General features: G+C 36.4%; 1 protein-coding gene across 4 annotated transcripts; it reads right to left on the reverse strand.

The window, feature by feature from the left end:
• Window positions 1–1,111: 1,111 nt before the first annotated feature.
• On the reverse strand, window positions 1,112–11,303 carry LOC126775168 (uncharacterized). 4 transcript variants are annotated; one of them, XM_050496970.1, is made up of 7 exons: window positions 11,153–11,303; window positions 8,847–8,910; window positions 8,387–8,711; window positions 7,499–7,643; window positions 7,178–7,260; window positions 6,793–6,878; window positions 1,112–2,482 (listed from the first exon to the last, which is right to left on the reverse strand). In XM_050496970.1, exons 2-7 carry the CDS (start codon window positions 8,904–8,906, stop codon window positions 1,580–1,582), a joined length of 1,602 nt encoding a protein of 533 aa, XP_050352927.1. In that variant the 5' UTR covers window positions 8,907–8,910; window positions 11,153–11,303; the 3' UTR covers window positions 1,112–1,579. The 4 variants fall into 4 exon arrangements, with proteins under 4 accessions (XP_050352927.1, XP_050352925.1, XP_050352924.1 ...); XM_050496968.1 differs by lacking the exon at window positions 11,153–11,303 and adding an exon at window positions 9,416–9,474 and having other exon boundaries at window positions 1,115–2,482; XM_050496967.1 differs by lacking the exon at window positions 11,153–11,303 and adding an exon at window positions 9,280–9,339 and having other exon boundaries at window positions 1,115–2,482.

Consider the following 11,303-nt stretch of genomic DNA (forward strand, 5'->3'; position numbering starts at 1 on the left):
AGTATATATAAACTTAACTAATTTAATGTTGCTTCGCGGTGATTCGCTTGCGTTAAGTATTAATGGTCCATCTTAGTCGATCGAATATAATGAAAATAACACAAATCGGTACTTATTTTATATATTTTTTTAGGATAAATTTTTACTGCTGAAGTATAAGTATATATAATACATAAATTTAATTTAAACAACGACTTCATTTATTTTGTGCCGTTGAACAATAAAATTTCGTTAAATTTGGTAGTTAAAAGTGCCATCTATTTTATTTGGGTTGAACTGACACTTAAATTGACAGATAGGCTGGTTCAATTTTTATAAGACATCATTAGTTTCCAAGGTTCGCATTGGCCATGTAAATAATGGATAATACTTCTTCTTCAAACAACGTCAATGTATAACGGTAGTAATCACTTACTATCGGCTGGCCCATTTCAACATTCTGTATGGTAAGAACTTCGTGAACCACCGACCATGAAATGACTCTTTTTTTTTAAGAAACAATTTTTAAAAAAAAAAGAGTATCAAAGCAAAATAAGTATATGATTGAAACATTGTCTGTTATTTCTTATGGAAGACACTACACATATGAGATATCGTCTCAATCCTCCCCAAGTTCATATTTTATTTTTTCCAATTTGATAACTTATATGCTACTTGTTTTAGGTGAATAACTAGCAATCATAGCAAGTTTAAATTAAAGTCGAAGAACGAGTGTCAATAATCCTTCTTAATATTATAAAAGCGAAAATTAGTTTCTTTTATTATTACGTGAAGGCTTACGTCTTAAGTTGTCAACGATCATCATGAAGTTTTGCATATATTTTGTCAGGGCTACAGAAAATAACATCAGATACCTATCACCGCCTTCCACTTCACAGCACAGCACCGAATTGATATGATCCAAGAGATATTTCAAGAGAATCGCAGGTTCAAACCACCACTCGGGCACCAATGAATGAAAACGCCAGGAAACCTACATGTGTCGCACTATTACTTATGCTACATGAAAGTCCGCGAACCCGCAGCGAATCATATGGAAGAAAGGCGAAGGGACTATTACTGTACTATAAGCGTCAAAAAAATTAAAACGTTTATTTTGTGACATTAAAGGCAATTTAATAAAAAAAACTTATAAATAACAAATATATTTATTCCATATAGGAATATTGAACTAATTTTATACAAATTAAAATATGTTTTTTCAATTTTTATAACTGGTTTTAACAAATAACAATCAATAAGCCTTTAAAATCTAACAAAAAGTAAAACATATTAGAAATAAGTTTTTATTTACTCTATGGAATAAAACGAAAAAAAAAAATAATGTTGTCATTAGAACCATTAAATGTATGTAAAATTTCAACCGAATAAAGTGAAGTTAAATAATAAAAACAAAAACATTCTTCTTATTATATATGTAAACTTAATAAACATTTATTATAATTTTGTGCTTAATTTAAATTTAGAAAACATTTTTTTTTAATCTACACATCTGTTACAAAGTTATGTTAACTTTTTTTTGTAGATTCACGTTATGACTGACGACAGAAACATATGATCTCAGTGGATTATAATATAATTAATTCGCAAATATGGTTCCAATGCTAGCCCAAACGACTTTCGTGTTGTATTTGAGTTGGTCCTTTTGTATTTTGACCAAATTATAATCCTTACCATCGGCCAAAAGTACAGGCGCGCCGATATCTTTCAATGCTTGATAGAGTTTACTAATTTCATTGATTTCTGACGCATTATTTTCTAGAATAAGTACTACGGCACCGCCATCTACAATAAAGTTCATGAGATCGTAAACACTTCGACATGTCGTTATGTTCACGACTATAACATTAACTGGTTCTCGTGTCGCTATGCAAAGTTTATTTCCAACGCTAATGTTGCTATTATTAGAGTTTATTCTAAAACATTGTTCGTCCTTGAAATGGTTCATGAATTTATCGGCAACTTTGGACATTTTCACCAATCGCGTCGACATTTCCAATTTCAGCCACGTTTCCCTGATTTTCAAAACATCCTTAACGGGAAAACCAGTCATCCTTTCCTTGTCCAGGTGGCGATGTAACAGGGAATAGAATGCTTGTGATGTTACCGGCGGTCCTTCGAAGCAACCGTAGTCGTTAATCCATACGATATTCGTTTCAAGGCCAAATGCAATTTCATTCGATTCAGAGACGTGACTCGACCAAAGTGAGACACAAAATGGTTTAATCGTTGCCATTATTGACATTAGTTCCTTATTGGTTCTGTAGGCTTCTATTATAATCGAGTTATGGCTGACGTTGTTGACGTCACCTGCATATTCGAAGAGGTATAGCTTGCCTTCATATACGTGTACCGACGTGCATGCTCTTACGAGTTGTTCTTCAACATCGCCGGACGGTTTTTTAGTCTTCCATTCGAGGGACTTCTTAAACCGATTCAGCGCACATTCCTGTACGAATATCTTTTTGAAATGCCAAGGATACTGGAAAGTAAAATTTCAGAATTAAACTTACATCTCGCTCTTGGCCACATATTTTATTATATATTATTTCATTTTTATATAAATGTGAATGGTTACCATCGGCCATAGACATTGTAACAGTAACAGCCTGTTAATGTCCCACTGCTGAGCTAAGGCCTCCTCTCCCTTTTTGAGGAGAAGGTTTGGAGCTTATTCCACCACACTGCTCCAATGCGGGTTGGTAGAACACACATGTGGCAGAATTTCAATGAAATTAGACACATGCAGGTTTCCTCACGATGTTTTCCTTCACCGTCAAGCACGAGATGAATTATAAACACAAATTAAGCACATGAAAATTCAGTGGTGCTTGCCCGGGTTTGAACCAACGATCATAGGTTAAGATTCACGCCTTCTAACCACTATATTTTTTTTTCAGTAAGGTACCCAGCTCCCATGGGGGGGAGAACTGAGTTATATGGGATTCTTATCCACTAAAACCACTGCGATGGCCGTCCTCGGCACGGATCGGAGAGGCTGCGGGATCGTGTTTATATAACGCATCCGCGGCCTCTCCCGTGCTTTGCTCCGCTCGTGGCTCGGTCTCCTCAGAGGGCAAAGGTAATACCATCCCCCCGCACTCCTCGCTAGTGCGTACGGCAGCGCGAGGCCATCCCGGCTGCCGTCCTCCTCAGGACGCGTTCGGCCACTAGGCCATCTCGACATAGACATTGGCAATCTAAGAAATATTAACCATTCCTTACATCGCCAAAATAAAATGCTGTCCCTTGTGTCTTTAGTTACAATGCTTAGCTAACCCTTCAATCCGGAACACAACAGTATAATAAAAATTACAATGTTATGAAATCATAAAAAAATTAATACTTATATACATATTGGGTCAAGATGGCCCATTGGTTAGTAGTTAGAACATGTACATCTTAATCTCGAAGAGTGCGTGTACAAACTCAGATAAGAACCATTGAATTCGCATGCTTATGATGTGCTTGTTTTTCGGCGAATTGTTTACAACGGATTTTTTTTCTAATAATTATTGTTCAATTGTTTCTATTTGACAAAGTATATTTATATTATTTGTATATATTAAATGAGTACCGCCGTGGAGTACCGGCTTAGAATAGTACTCCCCCAATCTCATCCCGTGGGTGTCGTAAGAGGCGACTGAGGGACGGGGAAAAGGGGGGATGGGCAGCAGCGTCCCCCCTCCCATAAACATCTTACCCCCTACTGCGCTCGCCAACACGCCTGCCCAGCGCGGCGAGTATGGGCAAACCACCTCCCTAAATGGCAGATGCGCCCAAAAAAAGGCCCCCAGTTACCGGCAAGCCCGCTAGGCCCGACCAAGGTAGCGGTCGCGGTATCGGCAGGGCAGGGGGTGCTAAGAATCACCGGTTCACGGCAGGCTACCGTATAAAACGACTGAAAATGGCAACGTATAATGGACGCTCGATGAGGCTGGACCATCACCTCGCCGAATTAGAAGTAGAGTTAAGTCATATAAACTGGCATATACTGGGGTTATCTGAAGTCCGAAGACAGGGGGAGGACACGATAACTCTAGAGTCCGGTAACTTACTCTACTTCCGCGAAGGTGATAACCTCTCCCAGGGTGGTGTCGGTTTTCTAGTCAAAAAGGATCTCATTAGCAGCATTGTGGAAATCAGTAGTGTGTCGAACCGGGTAGCGTACCTTGTCCTAAAACTTTCCGACAGGTACTCCCTGAAGGTTGTACAGGTATATGCGCCAACTTCGACATACTCTGATGATGTGGTCGAAGCGATGTACGAGGACATCGCAAAGGCCCTCAACGACACCTCGAGGGCCCACTACAATGTTGTTATGGGAGACTTTAATGCTAAAGTGGGAGTACAAGATAGCGGTGAATCGAAAGTCGGACCTTACGGCTTGGGCTGCAGAAATCACAGGGGGCAAATGCTGGTAAACTTCCTCGAAGCGCAGGGGCTTTTTTTGATGAATTCTTTCTTTCAAAAGAAGCCTCAGAGGAGGTGGACCTGGCGAAGCCCCGATAACGTGACAAGGAACGAGATAGACTTTATCATCTCGAATAAAAGGCACATATTTAGAGATGTTTCAGTGATCAACAGGTTTAATACCGGAAGTGATCACCGCTTGGTTCGAGGCACTCTAAATATCAACTTAAAAGCCGAAAGATCGAGAATGATGAGGTCTACTCTCCGACCTACCATGCTCCAAGCTGCTCAAGGCTCCGAAAAGTTCCAAATGGAACTTCAAAATCAATTCACCGCGTTGGAAACCATAAGCAGCATTGATGAGAGAACCGACACGCTGGTCAAAATACTGCAAAACACATCCCGCAAGTGTTTTCCGCCACAGAGAAGAGACAACGCACCAAAACTCTCTGCTGAGACACTCGAGCTCATGAGAAAACGACGAGAACTACCATCGTTTTTGTCAGATAAGGCCTTAAACCGAACAATAAAAACGCTGACGCGACGCGATCTCCGACGCTCCAATACCCGTGCCATCAAGGCTGCGATTGAGCAAAATCGGGGATCGAAAGTGTTCGCTCGCAAGTTTGGGAGGCCGCGTCTGACAAAACTTAAAACTGAAAATGGTGGGGTCGTTACCTCTAGGCCTGAGATTATCGGAGAAGTAGAGAGGTTTTATGGGCAGTTGTTCTCTTCAAGATCGGATAAACCCATGGGAATCAGTATTGATGACCAGCGCGCCCCTCTTATGCGCCATTACTCCGAGGAGCTCCCGGTCGTTGACCAAGGAGAGATTAGGGCGGCTCTAGAACAGCTTAAAAACAACAAATCTCCGGGAGATGACGGAATCACAACAGAGTTGCTTAAGGCAGGCGGGACTCCGGTCCTGAAAGAGCTAGCAAGCCTCTTTAATTCCGTCATCCAACATGGCAAGACCCCGGAAACGTGGAGCGGGAGTGAGGTGGTACTGTTTTTCAAGAAAGGTGATAAAACCCTCTTGAAAAACTACAGACCAATCTCCCTCCTGAGTCACGTGTATAAGCTGTTCTCAAGAGTCGTCACGAACCGTCTCGCCAGACGACTTGACGAGTTCCAGCCCCCAGAGCAAGCCGGCTTTCGATCAGGCTACAGCACCGTGGACCACATCCATACTGTTCGGCAGATTGTGCAGAAGACCGAAGAGTACAATCAGCCGCTGTGTATGGCATTTGTGGACTACGAGAAAGCCTTCGACTCCATCGAAACCTGGGCAGTGCTCGACTCATTGCAGAGATGTCATATCGATTGGAGATATATCGAGGTACTGAGATGTCTGTACAACGCCGCTACAATGACTGTCCACATCCAGGACTGTAAGACGAAGGCGATCCAATTGCGCAGAGGGGTGAGACAGGGGGATGTAATATCCCCGAAACTGTTCACCAACGCGTTGGAAGACGTTTTCAAAACGCTGGATTGGACTAGGTATGGAGTCAATGTAAACGGCGAGTACATCTCACACCTTCGATTTGCCGACGATATCGTCATCATAGCAGAGTCGCTGGAACAACTCACCGAAATGCTGCGTAGCCTAGGCGAGTCTTCCCGGTGTGTCGGTCTCGGCATGAACTTGGACAAGACCAAGGTCATGTTCAATAGGCATGTCGTGCCGGGACCGATATACGTCGAGGGCAAACCTCTCGAAGTTGTTAGTGAATATACCTACCTAGGACAGATTATACAAATCGGTAGGAACAACTTCGAGAAGGAAGCCGATCGAAGAATTCGCTTGGGATGGGCAGCATTTGGCAACCTTCGTCAAGTCCTCAAGTCGTCTATACCGCAATGTTTGAAGACGAAAGTCTTCAACCAATGCGTCTTACCTGCCATGACATACGGTGCCGAAACGTGGACACTAACTGCGGGACTAGTCCACAAATTCAAAGTCGCTCAGCGTGCTATGGAGCGAGCAATGCTCGGAGTATCTTTGAAGGATAAGATCAGAAATGAGATTATCCGGAAAAGAACCGGAGTCACCGACATAGCTTGCAAAATTAGCAGGCTGAAGTGGCAGTGGGCTGGTCACGTATGTCGTAGGACCGATGGCCGTTGGAGCAGACGAGTCCTAGAGTGGAGACCGCGAATCGGCAAGCGCAGCGTAGGGCGCCCTCCAGCCAGGTGGACCGACGACCTTAAGAAGGTGGCGGGCACCAACTGGATGCGGAAGGCGGAGGACAGGGAGCTTTGGCGCACCTTGGGAGAGGCCTATGTTCAGCAGTGGACAACGATTGGCTGTTGATTGATTGATATATTAAACTATAATTAATGCCTAATATGACTTATGTCTGAATTGCAACTAACTTGACTGGTTGCATAGAGGAAGGTGTGCACAGCAGAGTCAATATCAGCTTTTTCTGTTATGATGCCCACACAACCGGTACGAAGTTCTGTAAAAGACAGGATATTTTTACCTAAGATTATCAACAACAATGTTTGTACTTCATAATTTCGTTTTATTTTTTATACTGGCAATAATGTAACAAAAATTGATTCTAAAATATTTTCTTATCATGTTTTTGTTAATAATTTATAAATAAAAACAAGAGCTAGAGTGTTAGACGCACATTTAATTGTGGACCACCAGCAAGCAATATAAAAAAATTAACCTATTTAATAATAATTTGCCTAAACTGTATGTAATACATATAGCCCATAAAAAATAAAAATAAAAAAATATATCAACTACCTTTCATATTTGAAAAATTCATACATTCCAAAGGTGTTTCAGGTGCAGGATTTGCCATAAAAATTAATTTAATATTATCAAGTCTGAAAATAACAAATAATTATACATACTAAATAATAAATAAAATAGGGGATAGCACACACCACCTACCACTAAGTTTTTATATATTGCACTATTATCTTTTATATATTTAAGGTTAGGTATTGACCCAGTTCAGTCACAAAGGACTAATAGTGTATATGTTAAAAAAATGCAACATTACTTACAATCACTTGTTGCCAGCAATTCATCATGAATTATAATGTAAGAAAAAATAATCACCCAGCTTCATGACAAAGATTGACAAACAGTGAACATATCACAGCTGTTTCCTTGGTAGACTGAATAGTGACATTAAGAGCTGACGATTGAGCAATGCAACCAAGGCTAGCCAGGCTTGTGTCTGCAGTCATTACTATATCTAAAACTGAATTTCATATTTTATTAAATAGCTGTAATATAACAATAGAATATGGAATGTATTTTTTTTTTAATTGAGAAGAAAATAAAGACTTGGCCTGTATTCCCATTAAGTAACAGCCTGTGAATGTCCCACTGCTGGGCTAAAGGCCTCCTCTCCCTTTTTGAGGAGAAGGTTTAGGGCTTATTCCACCACTCTGTTCCAGTGCGTAATAATGAAATGTTATTTTAATATTGGACTTAAATGTTTTATTTTCATATTGGGAACTTTGTTGGTTCAGATTTATTAATATTTCTAATTTTTATATAATATAATTATATAATTTGTTTCCATAATAAATAACTAAATACATATCATCTATTATTTTAATGACCATACTACTATTAAGAGCTTTCTCTTCTGGTTCTACATTATGGTATATTTATTATATGGCATTTTCCAGAATGCCCATTTTTCATAGAAAAATAAATAAAAACTCAGAATTTGATTATTGTTTTTAAAATTTCCTAATTTAATATAAAGTAATGACACAGATACAAATTTGGAATACATGTCTAACACTAAAGAAATAAAAAGAGGATGTGTGCATCTACAGCTACATATGCACAACTAGAAAAGATAGATAGTTGTGGGGTTGTGGGCTTGTGGGTTAGTGGTTACTGCAAGCTGATAAATGACAACATTGAATAAATATAAAATGGCTTAAAACATATTGTTAAGAACATGGAAAGAAATAATTTGATACTTACTGTAAGCTTTCTCCGCTGTTCTGTATGAATTTTGGTATATCAAATTCTGCTCTAATAATTTCATATCGAAATTTCTAACTTCTTCCATGGGTTTTTTCCTTAAAAGATATTCTAGCTGGCAGATTAAATCTATGTTTTTTGTTAGCTTCTCTGCTAAGTCTAGGTAGTTCGTTGAATTATTATGCAATGAAGTGAATAGTCCAAATTCAAATATACTTTTCTTAAAATTAGAAAGATAAATTTGGTTTTTATATACATCATATTCAATTTCTCCATTATCTTCATATCCCTTTGAATGAAATTCTGAATTTATCTTTAAGTACTCCTAAAATTTAAACATTTTATTACTTATTATTTAATTAATAATTATGTACTTAATTACCAATTAGTTTATTTTAATGTCAATTCGATTAGGTAAAGACATTCCGTAAAATAAAAAAAAGAACTAATAACTACTTACTTCAGCCAAACTAACGTTAATTACTTCCTCGTCAAATCTCAGATCCGTTGTAGATGTCATATTTCTGAGAAATTATTAATTGAAGATATTAAGACAGTGATTTTCTAAACTTTAACAAATATTTGACTAGCTTCATCAAACTTGTCTTCAAGCGTCAATGGCTGCGAGTTATGAGTTATGATCCGCGATAATACTATCGCGTTTTAGGTATTGACATATAAATATTTCAATACGTATAATATGTTTGTTGTATGTTATCGCCTTATTTACGTAGTATTTAAAATTAATCTAAATTGATAAGAACTTGTAATTCTTTTAATTTAATTATTTACTTACGTTACATGAGCCTTTATCAAAATTACATCTCAAGTCCTTAATTAATCAATTAACAATTTAAAGCATTTATATTATTTATAAGCTTGTGTGCAAATACCTTCTTATGTGTTTTGTGTTTATTAACAATTAACAAATCACAAGCACAACGTAGTTTTTATTATTTTGTGTTCTATTGTTAAAATTGTAAAGAAAATTAAAAGATGAACTAATACAAAATAAAATACGGTACTAACAAACTGAAATGGCTATATAGATATGGGTATTAAGCAACGAAATTGTTAATTCTTTTGTTAAATAAAGAAATAAAAAAATAACCGAATTCAATAAGTACTATATTTACTTCTATTAATAAACAGTTAGTCAGTTACCTTATTACCTATTACAGATTACACAAACTTTTTTGAAATTCAATCATCAGACGACTCGGACGACTTTTTAAATTCATAAAATTCGTCTAATAATGTGCAAGTTCTACAATGAAAGATTAAACAATCATGGAAATGATTGGTAAACAAAATGTAAATAAATTCAGTACATATTAAATTTCAATTGAGTACAAAATATATATATATATATATACGTTTTAGTCAAAAATTATTTACACTTACTATTAAGAATGAAAGAAATGAAAAGGAAAGAAAACACTATACTTTTAAGAATATTAAATAATATTTTTAAATATAATTTATAAGTTTTAATTTAGTTGCATCAAATATGATGATGATAGGTTTTTTTATATATCAATGTGATGATAACTATACAATTATAATGTTATTGTAATACCCACTCAATTTTAGTGAAAGCTGAAATTATCTATAACTAAAAATGCAATTAGTATAATATGTGGAAGTGCAAACAATTGTTATGTATATATATTAATATAAATCTTAGTTGGTATGGGGTTCTTTAAGGATCACTCCTTAGATCTTATATATTCCTCATATGTATGTATATATAAATGACTAACCTTTTTTAGTGAACAATAATGATATTGTGTTAAAAGTTTGCTGATGATAACTAATATTTTTTTTAAATTGAAAGAGAACAGTGTGACGACGTCTAAGACATAGAAATAGATAATAAAAAAAAAACTGCAAAAAAAGCTGTAAAATTTATCACGCATAATAATAAAGCTGATTTATTTATCATTGGGTATCTATAGATGCACTAGAATCAATTAAATTTCTTGGTCTTACTACTCTTACTGTTGATGCTCATTTGTAATAACAAAAAATAATACAATAGCTTTCTGGGCTATGCCTATTATGTTATATGTTTATAATATATTCATTATTATATTGAAAATTAAAAGAAAAATAGAATATAAGACAAAATAACCGCTGACTTTTTCTTTCCATTACTTCTATATATTTTCTTTACCGAAGTAATGTTGGATTTTACTTTGTCTATCAAACATTGTAAAAATATACTTAATTAAGATCTTTAAATAAGGAATTGTCATCTATAATATAATACAATGAGCATATCCTATTATTATTAAAAAAAATACTGCAGTGTCACGACGGCATTTATAAATGTAAGCATACATGTTAAACCACTGTAACGCAAAAAATTAAAATCAGCTTAGCCGTTTTTATTGTTAATGAATATATAATAGCGTTCTCTAGATATCATGCTCAGCTGTCATAAAATTTAAAGCGTAGCGAATGCTAAAAAAATTAGAAAAAAATGCGAAAATTTAAGTATATAAGAAAAACCCTGGGCTCTTTTGCTGTAACGTATCAAATAACGATGGAATTAGAGTTATTTATTGTAAAATCTATATTATACATTAAACTGAATATTGACTGAAAAATTGTGAACTTAGTTTTATTATACCCATCTTTATGTTAATTTCGTTCGTGCTTCAGGTATTCGTGGAGGTTTATTAATTTTGTTTACATTGGGTCAACGCAGAAAGTTAAATGCACGGAAAAAGATTTGATAGAGTTTCACGTCTGGTAACTTACCTGGCACCAATCCTTTTGCTGGTGAATAGGTCTCCGCCAACATACAAGTGATTGAGGCGCTTATGTGCTTGACCTATGAATGCGCTTAATAAACATTCCCTTAACCGGTACGTACGGGATGAGATGATGTGATTCTGTTCTATTCCGTCGG

This window comes from Nymphalis io, chromosome 17 (genome assembly GCF_905147045.1).
Source record: "Nymphalis io chromosome 17, ilAglIoxx1.1, whole genome shotgun sequence".
Taxonomy (NCBI): Eukaryota; Metazoa; Arthropoda; class Insecta; order Lepidoptera; family Nymphalidae; genus Nymphalis; species Nymphalis io.